The sequence below is a fragment of the Phlebotomus argentipes genome, unplaced genomic scaffold (assembly GCF_947086385.1).
Source record: "Phlebotomus argentipes unplaced genomic scaffold, Phlebotomus argentipes genome assembly contig_33, whole genome shotgun sequence".
Lineage (NCBI taxonomy): Eukaryota > Metazoa > Arthropoda > Insecta > Diptera > Psychodidae > Phlebotomus > Phlebotomus argentipes.
In genome coordinates this window covers 573163-596983 of record NW_026776167.1, presented here as the reverse complement: position 1 = coordinate 596983, position 23821 = coordinate 573163, and the positions used below count along the sequence as shown (strand labels likewise).

At 42.2% G+C, this 23821-nt stretch overlaps 5 protein-coding genes across 6 annotated transcripts; 4 read left to right on the top strand and 1 right to left on the bottom strand.

The window, feature by feature from the left end:
* The first annotated feature begins 9908 nt into the window (after positions 1-9908).
* On the top strand, positions 9909-13030 carry LOC132256931 (5-hydroxytryptamine receptor 1B). Its single transcript, XM_059753540.1, has 3 exons — positions 9909-10407; positions 11531-12292; positions 12366-13030. The coding sequence occupies exons 1-3, from the start codon at positions 9909-9911 to the stop codon at positions 12977-12979; spliced, it is 1875 nt and encodes a 624-aa protein (XP_059609523.1). The 3' UTR covers positions 12980-13030.
* A 91-nt stretch (positions 13031-13121) lies between these two features.
* Positions 13122-14670, bottom strand: LOC132256876 (U3 small nucleolar RNA-interacting protein 2). The gene is made up of 2 exons (XM_059753463.1): positions 13602-14670; positions 13122-13539 (listed from the first exon to the last, which is right to left on the bottom strand). The coding sequence occupies exons 1-2, from the start codon at positions 14603-14605 to the stop codon at positions 13173-13175; spliced, it is 1371 nt and encodes a 456-aa protein (XP_059609446.1). The 5' UTR covers positions 14606-14670; the 3' UTR covers positions 13122-13172.
* A 110-nt stretch (positions 14671-14780) lies between these two features.
* LOC132256877 (probable cytosolic iron-sulfur protein assembly protein Ciao1) lies at positions 14781-15860 on the top strand. The gene has a single exon (XM_059753464.1). The coding sequence runs from the start codon at positions 14849-14851 to the stop codon at positions 15857-15859; it is 1011 nt and encodes a 336-aa protein (XP_059609447.1). The 5' UTR covers positions 14781-14848; the 3' UTR covers position 15860.
* Positions 15861-15902: 42 nt separating this feature from the next.
* Positions 15903-17596, top strand: LOC132256878 (peptidoglycan recognition protein-like). 2 transcript variants are annotated; one of them, XM_059753465.1, is made up of 4 exons: positions 15903-16080; positions 16776-17115; positions 17178-17296; positions 17354-17596. In XM_059753465.1, the coding sequence occupies exons 1-4, from the start codon at positions 16011-16013 to the stop codon at positions 17533-17535; spliced, it is 711 nt and encodes a 236-aa protein (XP_059609448.1). In that variant the 5' UTR covers positions 15903-16010; the 3' UTR covers positions 17536-17596. The 2 variants fall into 2 exon arrangements, with proteins under 2 accessions (XP_059609448.1, XP_059609449.1); XM_059753466.1 differs by lacking the exon at positions 15903-16080 and adding an exon at positions 16212-16461.
* Positions 17597-18435: 839 nt separating this feature from the next.
* Positions 18436-23577, top strand: LOC132256930 (uncharacterized). The gene is made up of 5 exons (XM_059753539.1): positions 18436-18877; positions 19096-19324; positions 19406-19501; positions 22378-22549; positions 22652-23577. The coding sequence occupies exons 1-5, from the start codon at positions 18436-18438 to the stop codon at positions 23216-23218; spliced, it is 1506 nt and encodes a 501-aa protein (XP_059609522.1). The 3' UTR covers positions 23219-23577.
* The last annotated feature ends 244 nt before the right edge of the window (positions 23578-23821 follow it).

Below are 23821 nucleotides of genomic sequence, written 5' to 3'. Positions count from 1 at the left end.
CTTATTGTGTAGGTGATACATTTTCAACAATTTCCTTCTCTACTAATTCGCAAATATTGTTTTCACTGTTGTTTTGTGAGTCGCGCAACGCCACCAAAGCGATACGGTTTCACTTGCGAGGAAGCACCGGCAAATAGTTTCCGCCCGTTTGTAAAAGCATGTAACTGTACTATAAGCATTTGCAGAGGCGTGTGTTTATCAAAAACATGGCAATTTGGCGAATTTCATGCGGCCGCCGCGCGCATATGTGCATCGAAACAAGATTCGCTAATGAAACATGAACACAAAATCCCTTTCGATGATAGACTCTGCCGATTCAGCAGAGCTGTTTCATGCAAATTAAACAACATTGCTTTCCAAGTGACTGGACTATCCGACGCTATGACTACATTTCGACAGACAAGTCGTATTTGGTTGCCCATAAAGAAACCACGATGCACAGGTTTCAATTGCGGCTTCACGAATTTAACCCCGAATGGAAATGTTTCTGTACGTTCATCCTTCGCACATGAAAAATAGCTCATTCTTCCCAGACATTGTGTGAGAGTTTCCCGCTCATGCTTGTTGGTGTTCCTGCATTTGCTATCGAACTCTCGTGTGGTTTTCCTCAGGAAAAACTTCACATATGAGAAGCGACGTAGGGATTTAAATGTTTGCCTGTGAGTTTGATTGTGGTGAAAGTTTTTGATTTTATAACAAGTTTAATACAAGTTTTCTACAATTGTAATTCTGTTTATTCACTGAGTGACATTCTCACCCAATGAATCTCACGGAGCAAGAGGCCTCGGCATTTTGCTGAAGAGGGAAATGTAATAAAGTGACATGATTTGCCAATGGAAATTCTCAACCAAGGAGGTTAAACTATATATATATATATATATGTGTGTTGTCCATGGGAAAAGCCGAGAAAGTTTTCTTGTTTGACACAATGGGAAAATTGCTTTGTTTCCGTTCTCGGAGAGTGAAAAGCCCAGACGAGCTTTCGGTCACATTGGAGTTGGACTTACTGCAAAAACGTGTAGTGAGGGAATGTGAATAAGCTATTTTATTGTCCCACTTTTCATCCACTTAAATCTCATTTGAATCTGAGAATTCCCGCCTTCTCCCACATAACAATCCCATAACGAATCAGTATATATTCTGTGTCACTGTATTGCTTTAAAAGGTTTAACACACAAGCTCACACAGTTTTCAGGGGAAAAACTATAAATCATTTGCAAAGTACACTGCAATTTGATCATGAAAAAAAATTGTTAGATCTTTTTTCCTAGGAAATATATATAAATTTTAAATAATGGCACTTTATTGACTCATTAATTCTGTTAAATTAATGCAATTCGATATTTTCCAGAGATTTTTGTCATTTGACTAAATTCTCGTTATTATTCATTACTTTGAAGTTTGAACAGCATTTTTTTTTTAATTTGTGACATTTTTTTTTCCAAGAATGCTCAAATACACCAGAAAAGCTGAAAACACCCAGAACCGATTATAACATGTTTTATTTGTATACGAAAAAATCACAAGAGATTTCAGTAAAAGGGATAATCAGCACCATCAATTAGTGCCCATTAATAATTCTACCAGTAATTCGTGATTTAAAATCACAACTCATATTGTGTATAATTATATTTAATGTTTTGCTTTTTGGTCTAGGATTAAAAACTGATTTTAATGGGGATTTTAAGCAGTAAAGAGCCTCTAGGATGTTTTTCATCCTTCAATTTTCAAACCGTCAAATGATGAAAACCATCAAAAATGTTTTACGACAATTTTTCTCTGCGCGCATAAAACTCGCATAGTCTCTGTAATGCTCCAATGTGAAGTGAAACGATGTTGATAATGCCTCTTTTGCCAATTTTTCCACACTCACTCTTTAATCTCCGAAACGACTCGCCAGAGATGTTAAAACTCTGCATACGATGTGAAATTTCGAGGAGAGATAGAGAGAAAAGGGTGTGTTGTTAAAATTATTATTTGAGAGGGATGTTGCCCTTTTTAATATGTAATTTGAGGCGCAAAAAATCAAACTTCCCCATTTTGTACTGAGTGCGAAATTGCAATCGAACTTTTCCAATATGTTTCTCATCACTTCAATAATGGATAAAATTCCTCTTCTGGGTTTTTTTCACAAAGTCCACACATTGCCTTTGAGGAGCACCTCATATCCTTGGCAGCTCCTGCGAAGCAATCTCTTGTCGTGGATCTTGACAAGTCAGTGATAAGGGTTCATCCAATTGCACAGCGTGGTATGGGTGGAAATCTCAGGCTTTCCCACTCCTTGGACTTCTTCTAAATACCACTAAAGCTAAAAAGTCTCATATTCCTGCAGTCTCTCATCCAACGGAAAGCTTCATAAATAAACATGACAAATTAATTATGGACACAGCATAAATCCCACTGAAGAAATGTTGGGGAAAATTCCTCTCTTTCTCCCTTCGCAAGAGTGGAAATAATTTTTAAAGCGGCGGCTCGAAACATTTCTGAATATCACCGACAACGTTTTGTCAAAACCACCAGGAAGAGCTTTAATTTAATGTTAATAAATGCCTTATCTTTGTTTTCTACAACTCGTCAGAAATATAATTTTTTCTGATTTCCGTATTTATTTTATGTTTCTTGATTTTGTCGATAATGAAATTTCATTACACATCGTATACAATATTGACCTACATATGAAATTCTTAATATTTTTTCTGTGATTCTTGCGGTCTATAAATATCAATTCATTTATGAAATTCTCCACCAAAAGTTTAATGAAATGGCATGATTTTTTAACAAACGAAACTCCAGGGATAAAATAACAAAGTGTTTCTTGTTGACTATGAAGCAAAATGTATGAGAAAAAATACTTATTATGCAACGAACATAAAAAAACTGCGAGCACTGACAATTGTTAAATCAGATTCTCCAGATAAATAGAAAAGTACCAAATAACCTGTGCAAAAATCGGTATTCCTTTTCAGAAAATCAACTATTGATCGCAGTACACCACTGACAAGCTGGATAATAGCTTTCCTGTCGCTTTTTGAAGTCTCCTATTTTTTGCGAGCTGTAATTTGATTTGCACGAGAAAGTGTGGAAAAGGGATGAAAATGGGAATTTTATGCAAATTGGCTGAAGGATTTTCGCGAAAAAAAACTCTTCAATCGGCACCCGCAAATCTATCCTATAAATCTGTCATTTTCAAAATTGTTTTTTTCGCACCATTATAACAAATTGATTAAAGTTTATCAGAAATATTTGTCAAGCGACAGATAAAGCCTGCTTTCATCCACGGGCAAATATTGTAATGCCACTTGTGAATGTGTGCATTGTAGAGATATATTTTGAAGTTGCGGGACGCGCGGCAAAACTGTGTCGCACCGAGTGGCAGCGCTGTTAAAGATTATTGGATAGTAAATTGGACGATAAATGACATTAGATGTTACATACACCATTGAATGATAAAATTATGTACTTTTGGTGTGCAGAATACCATTACCCGCTCATTCAATGTACGACCATATCCGGGCGTCTTAGAATTGGACGAGTGAATGTGTGTCGGAGCATTTTCCATCGTAATCAAATTTGTAGTCCTAATTTAAACTTTGAGAGAAACTCGTTCGCTGGCAAAATCAATTCGCCATCTTCTTCACACTCGCTGTGACCGCATCAACTCAACGTTGAAGAGTGTCTCAAGACCTTGCTTTTGCCGGAGAAAGTCACATCATGTGGCAAAGACCTTCAATTCCCAATGTCTCCCGAAACCCCTTCTGCGCGACGAAACCCTTATATTTGATCAGTCCCCCAAGTGCGATGCGAGAAGGCACAAAAGCTCAACCCCAACCGCAGAATTATGGCTTAAATAGCGTTTTAGGGGCCAAAGTGAATTAGACTGTGTGATTCCACGAAAAGCTAGGGTGCGAGAGCAGAAGAAGTTGGAAATTGCATGCAATAAATTACTATTGAATTATTTTCCCTTTTTCCACCCATCAACCTTCGGCATGCCTCTGAGCCACCCTCAAGCCACCGTCGTGATGAATTAATTACTCGACGCAAGCAATTAATTCATATTTCTCCATCAAAATGGTAATTTTTCCCATCATGCGCATCATTTCGGCACGTGTATGAACATTTTTCATTCGATGATGGATGAATAACACAATATTTATAAATGTTGCACAACCACCCTGCTTTAAATAAATTATAATGGATGATATTTAATATAGAATAAACAACGAGTTGCGCCCAGAAAAAAAATCATTCTCTTTTGCATTTTTTCCCACCCCAAAAACACTTGTGTCCACCATTCGAAATTCGTCCTAGTGCGCGCGTTCACTGACACCTGATATCTGCGCTGTTTTGGTGCACAAATATATGAGATATATCGAGTGCTTTTGCTGCGAATTTGCAGGAGTGATAAATACAAGCAAATCCCCACTATGAGATTTTGAAAGCACAGATTTTCTCTCCCCCGGAGCGGACCAGAAACACTGAGGAATGCAAATGGTGAGCTTTCAGAAACAGATTGAAAGTTTCCATGCGGAGACAAGAACCAACTTTCCCGAAAGCTCGCACACAAACTGTTGATGCTCAATGAGAGAACATTGGGGAGAGTCAGCATAAGAAAATGTAAGTACTTCAACAAGTGGGTAAACACAGCTAGGCGGAGAAATTCATGGAAGAGGTGTACCTAAAATTGGTTTTTTTGTATTTTCCTCGAAACGCATAATAAAAATGAACTAATAATAATTACTAATATTTTGCGCATATCATTTTACGAAGTTGATCTATTATCAATTAATATTTAATATTTGCTTAGTTTAATATTTGCTGTCAGTTGATTTTCAGATTGATAACGAATTTCTCGGGATTTCCCTGATTTCTGACAAAATAATTGGAAACACATACATAATTTTCTATACAAAAAAGTCTCCAAAATTTAATTGTTTCACCTTTTACGAGCACTTGTACATCAGCGCGATGAAACATTTTTCCCCTTGGCGAGTATTCTTTCGCTATACGAGAGCAATAAACACACGAAAAGAAATGATAACAAACGCCGGATCATATTTTCAATTTCATTAATTTAATATTTTGATTGGACTACAATACGTGGAAGTGGCTAAATTGTATAGAATTGTGTAATGCCACCTTGGAGATTTGGATTGTGACCATACTATCCAGTGGGCAAAACAGGGAATGCGCCACTTCTCGCGAAACCACATCTCAAGAGACCTATATTTCCCAGCGCCATCAAGGCTGATTTTTAGGGTGAAGAGGAAAAGGGTTCAATGGTTCTTTCCATAATTGAATTAGATAAGTTTTTGTCGGTATTTTTGGCAAGATGTGCATTTTTTCATTAAACCCACTCTTCAACCCACTTTTTCACCAAGCAATTTTCTCACCCACAAAATCACGTGGCTCTTTGTTTACGATGCTGTCTCACCCTCTACGCCTGACCATTTGTACACCATGAGCCAAATGAGGAGATATGTATATTCCATCTCCAAGCAATAAACGCGCCAATTTGCCACTCTGGCTCTCACGCGCACTCTCACCCGCAGAATGTTCTCTTGTGTGATATTTTGCAAAATATTCTACAGGAAGTCGGGCCACAAGTGAGTGTCGAGCAGACAGCAGAGTCAGTTGGTGGCCTGAAATCAACTCTGGAGGTTGTACGAGGGGAATTTTCCACGCAGTGTTGATGAGGGAAAAGTTCTGAGCAATTCTAAAAGTGATATACATATGCAGCTTTTAATTGGCTAGCTTTTGTCCGTCAATCATACTAATTACTCAAGCAGTGTGAGTGGAAAAGTCCTGGAAAAGTGAGGTGATTTCACAATGAGTGCAACTAATTGAGTAGAGAAACCCCGGATATAGAATTTAATGTGTGTCTTCTTCAGTAAATTACTTCTGGGCGATACATTTGTATAAATTTATTAGATATCATCATATTAAATAAAACTGGCTTGTATTTGCCTTCAATACACACGTCTCATTCTTCGTGAAGGGGCAACAAGTGTTTCGCCAGAACTTACAGCACAGCTTCAATGGCAGAAAGACAAATTGGTGACAAAAGTGAAAAGAATTAATTGCAAAATTGGATTAATGGAAATCAAGTGAACAAATATGGTGTTTTATCGTTGACAGTGAAAACACAGTGAGACAGTTTCGTGGGGTTTTCCACTTGTTGAGAGACCGCACATAAAAATCCATCAACAGACAAGGACAAAGGTTGGTTTTTGACTCCTCGCGCCTTTCCAATTAATTAATAATGACTTCTCCTTCCGCTCCTTGCCAATTCTGTGCTGCATGCGTATTATCGCCACAGACAATCTAGGCATTTCTCCACACATTTAACTCATGAGCATAAATATACACACTCATGCAGTGCAATATAGCCAGAATGGGAGGCTTTTCAACCCTCGCAAACACATGTGCCCTGAATTATCTAAATAGAATTTGTTAATAATGAAAATATATTGCGAAAGAAATTCTATCAAACTTTTATGCTGAATGCGGAGATTGAGAAATCCAAGGAAAATCATTAATTTCAATACAATATAGTTAAGCAACCTATTGAATTGAGTTCTAACATCTCAAAGATAAATTTTAATACGTGTCATTAAAACGTTTTATACAGTAAATTCTACATGAAATGTATTAGACAATTATACAATGCAATTATGATTAGATTTAATGTTTCATTTATTCTCTTTTATTGTCATTTATGCACATTCTTTTATTTTCCCTCTTTTTAAAGCACCCAATTCATCAGATTTCCATTAAACAGTCCCATATTATCATAGAGAAAGAGTAAAGGTAAATATGTGATTTTCATGAGACATTAGGTAAATTTATCATAGCAATAGAGAAGTCTTGAAAGATGCAATTTAAGAATAAATGAAACTGTGTACAAATCATACGCAGTAAATTTCCAATAATAATGTGAAAAGATAAACTGCGAAATAAAAGTTTTCTGAAGAATTTCTCAATACATAATGCGTGTCAGACAATAGAAGTTCGCTTGTAAAATGTATTTAAACACATATTTTCTCAATATCGATCTTTCGAGACATTCTTTAATGTTAACTTCTTCGGAAATGAGGGTGAAATTATGCAAAGAATGCGAACATCAAGCAAAAAAAAATACTTCCAAGAAATGTGATTTAAGTTCTCAAAAGTAATTGATTGAATCATAAGCTCGGAAAAGTGATATTTCGACAGTTGATGGCCTTTTAATTGAATCAGAGGAAAAAGTTTAAACGCCTTTTTCTCCATCAGAGAAAATATTCATTACGAAAAACCATTCATCACTCGATTTTTTCCCCTCCATTTGCCATTCAATCTCGATGAACTGATGTGTCTCTGGCACTGGCTTTTGCCAAAAAGTGTCTACGCGAAACGGTGGCGGCGCTTTTTTCAAGTATTTTGGTCTAAACAGAAATACCGCTGGCTTTGCAATCAATAATTTGTGGAGACCAATAAAAAAATATTTTCCCTTTTGCAAAATGATTTGCAACAAAAGGAAACCATATTGATATTGTAAATTGCTTTGTGAGATGGTAAGAAGAAAAAAAAGGAGAAAAAGTGGGAGAAAATGCGTTCTATCTCGTGGAACTCTTCAATTTCTTCCACTTGGGTAAATAGTAAGACAGATTATTATTACACAGAAAAAACATTAAATGAGTGTGTGCTTGTGTTTAAGATGAAAGAATTAAAGCTAGACAGAGTAATTGTCATCATCCACGACATTACAAATTTATCATTCAATTTATTTGCACCCTTTTCTCTGTGCTTTCAGCAATTTTTTCCCTCTTTTCTGGAGTGGCGATAACGCCAGGACACACAATTGAATGGCTGGCAGCACGAGAGTCAAAGCCAAAAATGATGAGAGAAGTTTACTCAGAGAGTTCGTGGAATGTTCAATCATTTCCGCAACATTTGCATGCCTTTTTGTCGTTCTTCTCCCACTTTTTTATTCACAGTTCGAAGTGCTGTGAAGAATGATGGTGAAAATCTCATTTCCAAGAGACAAGAGATCGAGCAAAGAAATAGAAAAATCATGGAAATTTGCGAAAGCAAACTGCTGAAGATGACAAACAGATTTTCATTCGTAGATAAGAATATTGGCTATATACTATATCTTTTATCTGTAGTTCTAACTACTCTTCATCTTTCATCCTTTCGTGTCGAATACATTCCCATCGCATAAAATCACCATAAATATTCGGAATGTGTCTATTTGTCCTATTTTACATATTTCTATCAACAATGCAAAGCATGAAAAGTCAATGTGAAAGCTAATTGATGATTTTTCACGCACAAATTCTAATCCAACGCCAAATTTAATTACTGACACAATGATTTGTCAACTACTGTGCATAGACATAATTAACTTTGTGATTTGTGACGACATCAGAACGGCAGATAAGTGAATTATCGCTAGAATATTTAACATGATAAAAGATAGACGGATTTGTCTCGTCGAATCGTATTGAGAGTTTATCGGGAAATAAGTCACGAGGAGAGAAGAGGGAGAACTTGACTGTAGATTAGAATTAGAAATCGATAGTGATGAGCAGCATGATATAATGAATGGAAAGGGTCATAAAAGCGACAACAAGAGGATTGGCTTTTGTCCTGTTCACTCTTGAAAGGGTATGGATAAAAAAAAAAGTTATGCACACCCACGCAAATCCTCTGCACAGCACGCATGAAATTCAATCCACTTCCGTGGCTTTATTTGCCGAGCGGAACATGATGCTCCAGCATTTCGTCTAGGGGATTGGAAATTCCTTGGGAATCGTTCTCTGATTTTGAAGGCAACATACACATATAAAGAGAAATTCAAATTGCGCCTCGAATGGTGTTGAAAAATCCTGTTTGGCACCCAATGAGTCAATCTCGTGCCTAAACATACGCACTTTCGTAATCCCAAATGTCTCATAGGAAATATATATATATATATATCTATTTCCACGCTGAGCAAATATCAACCCCAAAAAAAGGAAGAGCGTGTATTTTTCCAGACAAAAATGTCACTCCATTGAGAAATAATATCACGTCTATCCTGTTAATCTTTGCCCCCAAACCACACCTTCGGGCAATTGTCTACCCTGGGAATCGTGTTACCGCAAACATAAAGATACATTTTTTATTGCAATTTGCTGAGAAGGTGGAAAAGAAAATCCCCATGGCTTCGTGAGTAGTTGCGGGAAAAGGTCACATTGGTACTCCTCATCCTCAGCAATGGCCAATTAATTGGAATCACCTTTCGGTATGTTGAGAGTATATCCCAGTTGAAATTCCACTCAAAACACCATTTATCAGAGACAAACTTTGGTGTTGGAAATCATCCGCAGTTTCACTTTTCACATTGCCAGAGAAAAACCCATTTGATAAATAAATGCCATAAGAGAAGACTTTGCAGAAGACTGACAATTGTTTGTTAAAGACTCGACATCGCAGATGTCATTAAACAAGTGAAAGAAAGATTTTCTCATTTGTCATTTGTCATCTGATAGAAAAGATTTAATTATATTTCAAATATATTCTATAATAAAATAGAAAAGTTTTTTTTTGATAAATTACAAGAATTCCCCTTGAAAACATTTTCTAGAGCGTAAAAAGACGATCCAATCTTGAGATAATGTCCCCAATCAAGGATAATGAGCGAGTGATTGCGTTGAAAGTGAAAGTTTCTCTGTTTAATTCCTTTTTCAGAGGACACCGGAGGACAATTCGCATAGTAAATGGTCAGAGAGAGTCGAGAGAGCAGCTCATTACCTTCAATTGAAATCCCAGAACACCCCGAGCGCCTAAGAGGTCTGCTGAGGCGGATTTAATCGGGATAATGGACTGCAATTGCTGCCACATTCCTTGTGCCATGAGCCCGGAAAACGACCGGAAATCACTTCAGCATGTGGACAGAAGCGGCTAGAGCGCCATCCGGCAATCTGTCGGACTGGAATCTCATGGAGAGCACATCACAGTCGACACAGCTTGAGGATGTGACCTTCGTGGTCAACGCCAGCTTCCTGGATGCCGATTTCATGCAGTACGAGCTCAACTGGCCGTACACGGCGCTTGAGATCCTCGTGGGACTCGTGGCGGTAATCGGGAATGGTATGGTGATCGCCGTGTTCCAGAAGGAGCGACGCCTGCGACGCAGAACGAATTACTACATTGTGTCCCTGGCGATTGCTGACTTCCTGGTGGGATTGCTCGGGATACCCTTCGCCGTGTTGGCGTCAATTGGACTGCCCACGAATCTGCACGCATGTCTCTTCACCATATCACTCCTGGTCGTCCTGTGCACCATCTCCATCTTCTGCCTCGTGGCCGTGTCCGTGGATCGATACTGGGCTATTCTGCATCCCATGGCATATTCCCGCAATGTCCGCACCAAAACTGCCATTTGTAAGTTCGTCATTTTTCTCTTGAATTCCCCCACAAAACACTCAATTAAATTGGCAGTGAATAACAGGTTAATTGAAACTCTCACAATTCCCTTCTAATTGCATTGAATACCTCCGTTGCTCCTCGTCATCATCAGTAACCAAAGCATGGCCTAATGAAACACTTGATATCATCGCACCGTTTATTTGAAGCCTTCTGATGAGCTTAGGTACTTCAGCGGATTACTTTCCGTGCCCCAAAAGAGGCCTTAGTTATACAAGGGAGTGCCCACTTTGCCCAATATCTCCAGACCCATCCTCATGTGTGATGGCGGAGAACAGACACTCACGGACCACGTGCCCGGCTAGCGTTCAGGGTTATTTGAATTGATGGAAAAAGCAAGTCAAATAATTCGATTGAACGCACAGACACTCGTGTTGATTCAACGGCATCCACATTAATTATTTGCCGCCCTTCTCCGCTCGTGACACCCACAATATCGAGTGGATGGTCGAGATTGAGAAGGCACACTCAGTGTTAACCCGTGCCGAAGGACTTTCAAAGCGAAGGGAAGAATATTGGCACAAAAGACACATTTTGTCCTTTTCATTGAAAAAATTAAATGAAAATTGAACAGTAGCAAAATACAGATGTGCAATGAGACGTTTCAAAACACCCGTGAATATCGCAATTCAATGACCATATAAAATGCAAATATTGCCACAACAGCAACCGTTTTACCTGATATGAAGAATTTTCACCTGTTTTGTGCGTAAATTCTTGATTGTATTGACTACAAATTGTATTTGCAAAATTAGCTTGAAATGAAAGGTCACAAAATGGTCGCATAATGGTTATCAAGATTATTTTTCCATCTTAAAGTGTAAAAAGCGGAATTACACTTTAAATCATACTTAAATTAATTCTTCATTTTCCTACAACAAACTAGATGTTCGAGGGGTTAAAAGCCACTTCGGAATTATCTCCTCCAGTATATGCTGAATTCTTACACTGGTCTGGCGGGAAATCCCTCTCGAGTGTTCTGTTTAATCACTCTCTGTTTATCGTCGAATCACGCATTTCTCTTCACGTGTTGCTCACACACTTTTGGCGCGCTTCTCACGCTCATCCGCCTCTCTTGCAGTGATAATCTCGATGTGTTGGGTCGCGGGCAGCATCGTGGGATTTCTACCGCTGTTCGGCTGGCATCAGGACCAGCCCGTGGAGACGGCGTGTCTGTTCGAGGGTGTCATGAGCTACGACTATCTCGTGTTCCTCTATTTCGGCACCATCATTACGCCCGCGATCATCCTCGTCGGCTTCTATGCGCACATCTACCGCGTGATTCTCAAGCAATTGCGCCAAATCGTCACGATGAACCCAGGCGGCGGCATCTCCAGCCGACGCTCCTCGTCGCGCAAGAGCACCTCGTCCAGCACACCAACTCTGCGCGCCGCCAATCGCACACCCTCCGGCGGCACGATGTTGCGCGTCTTAGGCGCGGCGCAGAAGCGCGAAGTCAAGGCAACGCAGAATCTCTCCATCATCGTCCTGTTCTTCATGATCTGCTGGATTCCATTGTACACGGTGAACTGCATCAAGGCCTTCTGCCAGGATTGCAACATCCCGCCCATGATGACGTTCATCTTCATCATCCTTTCGCACGTCAATTCCGCCGTCAATCCCATCTTGTACGCTTACCATCTGCGCGACTTCCGGGCGGCGCTTAAGAATCTACTGCTGAAGCTGGTGGGGCGCCACGAGACGCCCACGCGTGTTGAGGTGAACTATCGCTTCTCCCTGGCCAGCCAACACCGCGACAAGCGCCCTTCGATCCACCCGCGCATCTACATCGACTCGCCAGTTTGGCTAAGACAACAGCAGCTTCTCAATAGCGAGAGAAAAAGTAAGTAAACTCTTTCTTTACAAATTCGAGTTTAAGATCAGGGTATTTATACTTCCACTTTTCTTCTCGACAGCGCAGCGAAACGGCGCCGGAACAATCCAGAATAGCCTGACGAGCGTCCACCAAACCGTCGCCGCCGTGGCTTCCGTCACCGGCGACGCCAATCGCGAGATGTGGAGAATCGCCGAGGTGCCCAGCACAGCGGAAGAGACCAGTCGCTGCAACGAGAACTCCTTGGGCCACACGTCATTTCCAAGCTTCCACCTGGGCAGCGACAGTGAGGACTCGGGCTGTGGGAATCCACTTTCTGCCGGCGCTCCGGAAGACTGCGACAGCGACGACGACGTGTTCATGCCTCCGGGTGTCTTCTTCACCAGTATCGATGCGCGGGAAGCCGTTGAAATCGATGATTTCCCGCACCAAAGCTTCTCTACCGAGCTTCCATTCCACGAAGTCAGATCATACGAGGACTTGTCTGTTGCCCTCCACGGTCACTCGCGCGACACCACGCGGCGCACATCGACGGTATCTGAGGTTGAGGATGCGCAAATTTTCACCATAGATACGCATTTCGAGGATCCCCGAAAAATTCCAGAAGTGGGAAATTCACAGTTGGATGGAGAGATAATACGAGTTTTGAACACGAGAAAGAGATTTCCCTTCAGGAAGGCATTCTCAGACGCCTGAAGAGAAAATGCCGCGGAAAAACGCTTTAGGAATGTGTAGTTGTTGTCTCGAAAGCGATATTATTAATTATTGTGTGTGATTTTGTGAGAAAACCACGAAGAAATAGAGAAATTGTCGCAAATGATCCAGTTTTCGTCTCTCAAACATAATTGTGTGCATTACCTCAATTTATTGACTTCCTCGACGGTTTTCCTCAGTTTTTCCTCCGGAAGGGAATGATGGCTATGCAGTTTCGTCCTTCGGACATTCTCCACCATCTGCCCAGGCGATGTTCCTGACCTAAACCAGCTATCAAGTGATTCCCATCAGGCGTGAATGCCAATGCATTTACAAAGCCTGGAACTGGGATTTCCATGACTTGAACGCATTTCCTGAAGTTGGATTCTAACTTCCACACCCTTATGAATCCATCGCAAGATCCTGAAGCCACGAGATCGGTGTTTGTGAGCGTTGCTATGGCAGAAATCCAATTAGGCTCGCCATTTGTCTGGGATTTTCCGTGGACAAGATTCTTAATGCACAAGGGCTTCTTTTTCATGGTGCTCCAGACGCAGAGTGTGCTGAAAATTGGTGAAAGACATGCTGAAAATGGCTTCGAATCATCTAGAGACAGATTACTCACCCATCGTCGCCGCAAGAGAGGAAATTCTCCTCGTTTATAAGTCGGACGCTGTCAATGTTCCCACTGTGACCGTTGTAGACGAGTTGGGACTCTTCTGATACCTTCCAGATCCGAACACTGCAGTCATTTCCACCAGAAGAAATAGCCCTGTCCCTCGTGAGGGCGTCCAGGTCCGTTACAGTCGCCTGATGGCCGAACATCACCTCAATCTTGGCCATTTCGTCCAGCGACCAGACGACAATGGTTCGATCTTCACTCCCGGAATAGATTTCGTGGGTGTCCTTCCTCGACACCAGCGCAGTCACGGGCTTTCTGTGGCCACGGAGCACACCCAAGGAGGCCAAAGTGTCCGGTGAATAGATTCTGACGACAGCACTTCCGTCACCAACAGCCAAAAACTTCCCATCGCTGGTCATCGTAAGGCAAACTCCATGAACCTTTGTTTTCTTCTCCCCTCCATCTAGCAGATTGATCACACCCACCGGACGCCAGTCCTGAACGTTCCACTTAACAATCACCGGAGACTTGCTCCCGGAAAACATCGTCTTTCCATCTCTTGCCAGGCAAATACAAGTAATTGGCGCCTTCTGAGCCTTGTGCTTCAGCATCTGCAAATCGTCAACTCCCAGATAACTGCTCGCCACGAGTCGCCGAAGCTTCCCAACGCTGTCCAGATATTCATTTGCCAGTCTCTTATCTACGTTCACAGCAGAATTCGTCTCTTCAGCGCGCTTTTCCTCTTCCTTTTCAATCTCCTCGAGGTACTTCTTCGCCAGACGCAGGCGCTTCTCCTGAGGCGTCTCCACATCTTCATCTGATGACTCTCTGGTCGGGAAGTCCTCGTCATTGCTGAGAATTTCTTCGTCACTCTGGATTTCTTCGTCTTCGAACTTTTTCCTTTTCCCAGAGAATATTTGATCGGGTTTCGGAGCATTCTTCTTGAATTTCTCCTTGACTTTACCAGAAGTCTTCGCGTTAGGTTTTCCACGAATGAAAAAGGACATTTTCACAAGATCTCCTAGAGATTTTTCACAATTTCACAGATGTTTTGATTTTGAGAAAAACGCGTGTCAATATGTCAAACAACTTTATAACCTCACAAAGAGGGCGCGCAATCTGCCGGGTTGGGCTGCGTATATTCTCAACTGGCATGCTTGCATGCCAACATCTGTCAGTGCAAACCAAAACAAACACACAAAAGCTTAATTTTCCATCTTTTCCGCAGAATTTCCACCTCAAGTGCCTCAATGGGCAAACTGGAGCTGGGACAGACGCTGTCTGGGCACAAGGGACGTGTGTGGAACGCCGCCTGGCATCCGACGGGCAGCATTTTAGCCACTTGTGGCGAGGACAAGACGATCAGGATTTGGCAGCAGGAGGGCAGCAACCGGTGGGTGACCAAGACGATCCTCTCGGACGGCCACAACCGCACGATCAGGAGCGTGGCCTGGTCTCCCTGTGGACAGTACTTGGCAGCGGCAAGCTTCGACGCCACAGTGTCAATCTGGGACAAGAAGTCAGGGCAGTTTGAGTGCAATGCCACACTCGAGGGGCACGAGAATGAGGTGAAGAGCGTGGCCTGGTCAGTGTCTGGCCACCTCCTGTCTACGTGCAGCAGAGACAAGTCCGTGTGGGTGTGGGAAGTGTCCGAGGAGGACGATTTCGACTGCGCCGCAGTGCTTAATGCTCATACGCAGGACGTGAAGAAGGTAGTCTGGCATCCGCGCGAGGACGTCCTGGCCTCCGCCAGCTATGATAACACTGTGAAGCTGTTCAAGGAGGACCCCGCGGACAGCGACTGGATCTGCACGGCAACGCTGGCATCGCATTCCTCGACGGTCTGGAGTCTGGCGTTCTCAAGCGACGGCAAGCGCCTGGCGTCCTGCAGTGATGACCAGACCATCAAGATTTGGCAGTCGTACGCGCCAGGAAACGAAGAAGGCATCGCCACGCCGGACAACGAAGTGGTGTGGAAGTGTGTCTGCACACTGTCTGGCTTCCACACGCGCAGCATCTATGATCTGTCGTGGTGCCACTTGTCCGGCCTCCTGGCCAGTGCTTCGGGCGACGATAGCATTCGCGTGTTCCAGGAGGCGCCCGGGTGCGACAAGAACAGCCCCACGTTCGAACTCGCCGCTACGGAGGCGCGCGCTCATGCTCAGGACGTGAACACCGTGAGCTGGAATCCGACACAACGCGGTCTTCTCGTGTCCACGAGTGACGACGGTGACGTCAAGATATGGTGCTTCACCGAATAAACCCGTTTCCAAAGTCAAATAAACACAAGTTCTCAAACACACTCACGCAAATTGCAGATAATTCTTGACCCAAAGCATTTCTGTGGCTGTTTCGTGCCCTGAGAGCCTCTTGACGGTTTGGTCTTCAGTTGGTTCAGTGTGCGCTTCTGAGATGGATCTCAAGGTGTTCTTCTTGGCAGTGTTCCTCCTTTTCATCAACAGATTTCTTCTTGTTCACTCTGGTAATTTTACTGCGAACTTCACAGCACAAAGCACTGGACATTTTTTGCTTCAGCTTTTATCGCTAAAAGTGTTTTTGGTCACAGATTTATTTGCGTTGTCGAATTCAATGAATTCTAGACGTTTCGCGACATTCATTGGGAATGGAGACCAAGGATGAATGAAATTCACTGATAAAAAGCTTTTTTTTTTAATCTTCAGTCTGCTTGTTTTGTTCATCAAATCGGTCAAATTTATATGATTTGTAAAAATTATTGAAGTAAGGAATAAGTGTTAAGATCTCACAAAATGGAAAGGAGCAGATTATACAGCAGGGAATTGTCTCAAAAGCTTTGGATCATTGCGAAAAATGCGTGAAAAAAGTGATTATGGGCGACAATATCGTAAGTTTTCCGTGTTTCATCTTTTGCTTGAGGCCCAAATTATTGCCTGCGGATAGTTTGTAGTGTTCAGTGTTTTTGTGAAAGAGGTTTAAAACTTTTCATGGAGTTTTGTGGGTAATTAATCCTTAGGGAAGAACTCAAAGCTACACAAATAAAAATATATACCTACAAAAATCACAAATAAAAAGAAATAGTGCACGGATAAGCCGGATTCTTGTGCTTATCATTCTAGATGTATAATAGATGAAACATGGGTTCATTTAGTGTTTCTTTTTTTTTCCTAAAGAATATAAGAAAGAATCCTTTTTCCTCAGATAAGCCATCATGGGCTCATGGAGGGAATTCTCATGGAAACCAGCATGGAAATGCAGGAAATGCACACGGAAATCAACATGGGAATCCGCATGGAAATCCACATGTGATGGATGACGCGGATAGCATAGAGTCTTTCAGTTGTCCTGAGATTGTGACTAGGAAAAGATGGCAAGCTAGAGAGCCTCTTCACGTCTTCTACACAATTTTGCCACTTGAGTTCGTCATAGTCCATCACACAGTTACAAACACGTGCAATGCGCAGAGAAAGTGCGTTCCGATCGTGCAGAGCATCCAGAATTACCACATGGACGATCTCAAGTTCGATGACATCGGCTATAAGTAGAATAATTGCTCGTGCTTATAATTGGAGAATGTGACTAAGCTTTTACCGTTTTTCGCAGTTTCTTAATCGGTGGCGATGGAAGCGTCTTCGAGGGCGTCGGATGGCACAGAAGAGGTTCGCACACTTATGGCTACAACAGCCGATCCATCGGAATCGCCTTCATGGGCAACTATGAAAGTAAGAGAATACTCTGAAGGAGATCTGTGTATGTTAACTTCCTTCATTCTTCTTCAGATTATGCGCCCACGAGGAAAGCCGTTCAGGCGGCGAAGAATCTCATCGAGTGCGGCATCAGCAATTACGAACTCTCGAAGGACGTTAAGGTGTTCGGAGGAAGACAGGTGCAGAGTACAGCAAGTCCGGGGGAGAATCTCTTCGAGGACATGAAGAATTGGCCGCATTGGGCGGAAGTCTGAGCAGAAACTGACTGTTAAATGCATTATTTCTCTCTTATGCGAATAAAAACTCTCCAGTCGCTGCTTGTGTGTGTTGAAAGGGGGAAGGAATGTTTTCCACCTCAGCGGTTCTCCCTCAATCGACCATCCCTATTGGGTGGAGAAAGGTTGCACTCATAGAAAAGCGCATTTGGTAAACATTTTAAGCAATCTTCTTCTAAGAAACTGATGTAAATAAGATTACATCTTATAGATTTTTTTAAATCAGCGAAGCTTCCAAGTAAGAGTGCAATATTAAAAATAATTTGTATTTGACGTATTTCAACATAAAAAAAGTTCGTGTGTTTAAAAGGTTTAAATATATGAAATATTCAATATTCTCAATAACATATTTACAAAAATTTCTAGAAATCAACAGAAATTTAGACCCAGAACATAATACAATCAAGATCTTCTTTGATTATGCTTAATTGACATAAACATTTATGCAAATGTTTATGCAAATGTTTATCCCATCCATGCTTCTTTTGCGTGCTCAAACTACCCTTCAGCACAATTTTCTTGAGTGCAGTTCTGCGATGTGGAAAAAGGGGAGAATTTGAGCGAAACGGCGCAATTCGTTGTCAGTCTCGGTAGCACTTTGGTTGAGTTTGGGTGTGAATTTCATCCACCAATGCCAAAAGGGGAAATTTTTCCAATTTTCTCTGGTCAGTGAAAAATTTTCCACCAAGTGTTCTGACTGAAAATCCCCCCAAAAAAGTGAGTGCAATTTACATTGAAAAGCGAATCAGTGAGGGATTTTATCCATTTAGTGATGAATAGGCAGGAAAAAAGTGTTTAAGGAAATTTTTGCGTGTAAGAAGCAAAGAAAAAGAAAATCCTGAAACGCGGCAAGGTTGGATTTTCCGCTTTCGGCAGAGAATGAGGACAACCATAATCTGCGATCCGGCCATTTTGAAGACATCGCAAGTGAATGAGCAGCAAATGGAAAATCGTGAAAATCGTTACGCGAAGCGAAAACGCACAGAAATCGATCCACCGATGGATGGGAGTGATTTTCAGCAGCCGGTCAAGTGCATGAGGACGTACATGGGCAATTTGTACAGTCATCAGGAGCATCAATACGAATTCGTCAATGTAATGTTCGACAGCAACCTCTTGCCTGTGCAAAATCCCATAATTTCCGAGGCGAACGCTGCTAATTTGGCAGAATTCTCGGCCAATTGGAGCACGAACGATCTGCTTGACCTGGACCAGAAGACCACGTCCGGCACCTACTCTCAGCAGCCACACATGGACACCTTCACGTCGGATCCTGGCCAGAGACCCGCCAAGATCGCCGTGAGCAGCGAGCCGAGTAATCGTGAGTTCTTTGCCCTTCTTTTAGTAAATAAGGTGAAATTACCGCATAAAATCAAGTTCAAAATTATTAGGGATTTTTCTATAGCAACAAACCTCCATCGTCTTGTTTGTAAACACGAGAGTGAAACAAGGAGGAAAAAGTTACAATTCACTCCACATTTCACTTCCTCTCTAATTGATTGGCCTTTGGCATCTAACTTGCGATTTTCTCGGGCACAGATATGACCTCCGAGGATCTCGAAGATAAGAACTTATCGTGGCTGTTCAACTTCAAACTTGACGAGTTGCCGCACTTGTCGCCAGAGGTTAACAGGAGCGCCTCCGTCACGACGCCGCGCAGTCACTCGACGAAGAAGATCGACGAGATCATTCAAGAGGCAACAGCAGGAATTGATGATGATGAATTGAATGTTGCGGAAAATGTCATTGTGGAGAATCCCAACAGAATGTTAGTACGAATTTCTAAATTTTCTGTTCTCCAGCATTGCTCTGAAGTCTGAATCACTCTGAATCCATTTATTAACTACAGCCAAAAGAAGCCGCCCTTCACCTACACCGAACTCATTGAGTACGCTCTGGAGGATAGAGGAGAGTTGACAGTGTCCGGCATTTATCAATGGATCTCGTAAGTTTGCACATTTCCACGTTCTTATTTCGTAAATTTCCGCTCGAAAGAACCCAAATTTAGAAAACACGACTTAAAGAGACACAAAAAAACCAGAGAATCAAGCTTTTCTACTTTTTCTGTTATATTGAAACCCCCACACAAAATACTTCTATATGTAATTCCATTGAGTTCTTTTTCCTGTTTTTAAAGGAATATTTACACAAAAGAAAAAAAACAGGAAAACCGAAAATGCGATCTTAGGCGTAGACAATGAAATAAACTCCTTTATGATGCATCGATTTACGAGATTAATGTACACATGACAATCAGAGAATATTCACGAGAAAGTCGCTTGTTACATTCATTGTCTATTGCATGTCTTATGATGACATGAGATTTTCTTATGAAATTCATATTAATTTTCATAGGACATCGCTATATATCCATTAAAATACTTGCTTTCAGCAATAATAAAATAAATATATATCAATGTAGATTTGCTTTTCTCGCCCGGAAAGCTCTCTAAAATACATATTTTTCATGTGAAATGCCTGTGGAACGGCAGAAATATGGGTGAAAGAGATTGGAAAATCCCCTCGCGCGCACATACAGCAAATAGCATTTGGCCAAAAATGTAATTTACCAACTCTTGTCACGGTGTCTGTCGTGCACAGGTTCCACCCCATCAGCCGCCCATTCGACAGAGTCGCGGGGGTGGAAATAGTGCAGCAATTGACAATTTATTTATAGACACGAGTCTCGCGCACACAAAAAAGCCATTTCCACTCTGGCTCCCCATCGCACAACTTTGGATTTCGACCAGGAATCCTCCTTTTTTCCGCTCGGCCAAGGGGTGGGCGCTCACGGGGTGGGTGGAGAATGAATAATCGACAAAATTTGAATTCAAATTCGATTGCGTGTCGCTCTCAAACCACAATCGTTTGAAGCATCAACCTGTCCAAGTGACTGTCTGCATACATTCGCTCTCGGCCCGAAAATGCGATTGTCAATTTAGCTGGGGTGCCTCGAGGCGCACCCGCCGTTTTTTGCCCACAATTCCCAGGCCAACTTTTTCACGGGTCACTGAGGGTCTCAATTTCAAATCCGACTTCACCCCCCGCGCCAGAGGGCGTTTCGCATGAGTGGGCACGTCCAGCTGAAGCGCAGGGGTGGAGAAAATGACCGGAAATACGCGTTTAATGCTTAAACCCGTTGGCGATTGGAATCTCTCACCTGAACACAATTTGGCGCATCAGTGAGCATGCACAATTAGGGGTGGAAAAGACTCTTAACCACCCTTTCGTTGCCTGTTCCCCAAGAAACTCCACACGAAATCCTCCCGAAAAGAAACTGATTGTCTTATGTTTGCTCATTCAGCCCGACTTTTCATGTATCACGGCCGAGTATGCTTTTTGTCTTGTGGGAAAAAAGCCGCGATGGTACACATTCGAATGAGCCGCGAATAGACATGGAAAGAGGGAGTGAAAGGGTGAAAAAGGTAAATACCTCATGTAAACGTTTTCAATTACATTAAATCGTGTGTTCCTTTTGAGGCTCTTTCCACTGACTGACAACACTAATATTAGCATTAAAAATTACCTTCTGCGCTTTCAGGCGAAGTTAATTGGTGTATTTTGCGAATTAACAGACAATAACATGTGATATGTTCATTGAAATTGGTTGATAAGCGCAAAATTTTGGAAAGAATCATATGAAAGTAAATCGAAGCAAAAAAAAACTTTTCTCTTTAATTGGAGACGCAAAAATTCGGTGAAAGGTGGATTTTTCCACCCTCATTTTCCTTCTCTTTCTCTCTGCTTTTTTTATATTCCTTTGTGGGTATAATGACCATAAATACATTACGGCTAATCTTCCACTTCGATTGGTGGGTGCAACGACACTCCCACCCCTCCGCTCGCCCACCCTCAATGGCCACCCCCTCGATGTACACGGCTTTTCCGTGAAGACATTGCCGAAGGAGACATAAATTGACTCAATCCGAAATGACACGCCACAATTTTCCAGCGTTCTCGTCCCGCGATGGGGCTCTTCTTTGGGGTGGTGGACTCGCAGGGGGTTGGGGTTCGAGGACAATCTCATTTTGGGCTGCGAAGTGGGAGAAAAGTCGCTCGATTCAGTCCATTTTCTCCGTCTTCGTGCTTTATTCGCCTGCGCACCAAAGTTGAAGATATTACTTTTTCTCTAGATACAGAATAATCTGGGCTAAAAGTCCTTCAAAACATGCGATAACTTTCCCCACAGATTTCCATCGGAGCAAGTCTGTTTTAAAGCAACAAAAGCTTTTGATGTAGGACATCAATGAATTTACTGCGAAGTCCTCGTGTATCTTTTTGCCTATCTTTCTGTAATTCTAATCTAATAAAATAAAAATAATTTAAAAATACGATATTGTTGAATTAAAAAAAAATGTCTTGAGAAAACAACGTAAACGCACAATTAGTACGTCAATTCTCGCAACACAAAAGTGAATGAAATCTTTAAACACTGACCAGTTTAATTTTAAAAGCTTTCTAATCCAAACCCAACAGCAAATCTCAACTCTGATCTTCCACCCTAAAAAGAAATTCTGTGAGTGTGCAAGAAATAAAAGTGGGAAAGCCATTCCGTCCCTGCTTTTGGTATTCACAACAATAAACTCATGCGCCTCTAATGAGTCCTGAAAGCGGAAATTCCACCCTCGTTTCGGTGCTGGGGGGAAAATTTTATAATTTATTAACTGTCCGCGAGGAAAATGGTGGAAGTTCCATTTAATTTGTCCACGAAACGGTGGACTGGGTGGTGGCCAAAGAGGGCGGAACGCGATGGCCGTCGCGAGTGCGCACGTCGCGACGCTCCTTTCGTCAAATTCTCTCTTTCTCCCCGCCTCTTCGCAGGGACCGCTTTCCCTACTACAAGAGCAACGACGACCGCTGGAAGAACTCCGTGCGCCACAACTTGTCCATCAATCCGCACTTCCGCAAGGGCAGCAAGGCGCCCCAGGGCGCCGGGCACCTATGGACCATCTCTTCCAGGGACTCGGAGGCCAACAATCTGGCGTGGGAGCACGTAAGACGACCATTTTTCAGAATGCATGCTTGAATTTTTCGCTGCCATGAGTAATTTTGTACATGCCAGATTTTTTTACCATCTATTTCTCTGTATTTGCAGAAAAAACAACGTTTAGAGCTCTTTTTCAAGATGGAAGCCGCTCACTCGCCGGCCATTGTGAGGAGAGAAGTGGACGCGGTCTTTGACGAAACAGCGGCGGCAACAGCGAGCATCCTGTCGCATCAGGAGCGCCAGTCGCCGGAAAATCACCCCCCAACGACACCTTCTGATGCCATGGCGACGTTCTACACCCCACAGGACACACATCAGCTGCCCTATGACGTGGCGGACTCCTCGGATGACCTACGTCGAGTGGCAGGGGAGATTCTGAATGGCGTGAGGCGCAACGTTGAGGTGCAAATTGTGCATCCGGGCGACTCATTCGCCATTGACTCCACAGGAGATTATCTAAATCCCCTGTCCAAGGATGAGATTGTTCAAGAGAGCGGTCTGCGCTCAATGGTGACACGAGGCAACGACCTCGGCAATGACTATTTCGTCACTGAGATCGATCCAATCGAGTTGGGCATCAACATGACGACCAATGGAGAGGAAGAAGTCCTGTTTGGGGACGATTTCAATCTCAACTACTTTGGCATCGGGACGGGAAGCAATATTGTTGCTTGACAGAAGACTTAGATTATCTTTCTCCCAATGAAACACTCCCATTTATTATACTAGCTGGCAAAAACTTAGCATTTCCAAGATGGCTTCTTCTCTCCTCCTCAAAAGCGTGCCCAGAATCCTGCGCCTTCCGCCCGGCGCACGCGCCCTATCTAGTCAAGAGTACAGAAACTGTGTTGAGAGATGTAGGGTTTAATGGGGTAGATTTGCTTTCAGAACAATTTTCGGATCTCTCTCCACACATTCCGTATCTCAGTGTATTCCTATAATATGATATGTCATGCGGTGTACTGTATAGGCAATAGAGGATGGATGTAGTGAGGAAAATAACATGAGATTTTGTACTTGAAAGATGTAAGAATTATCTCAATTAAATGAATTTCACACTTTCAGAGAATTTTCACTTAGATTAATGCATAATAATTATATCTTTTACCAAAATTACGTATCAATCGATGCCAATATCTAAATATTTCTTATAGTTTTTTTTTGTCTTTTAGAGCTTTACGGCCAGAGGCATTTTTGCCCATATGGCAAATTTCTTATAGTTGAAAATACTTTCGCTCATATGTAAGGATGTAAAGTATGTATTTATTTTCATTTTTC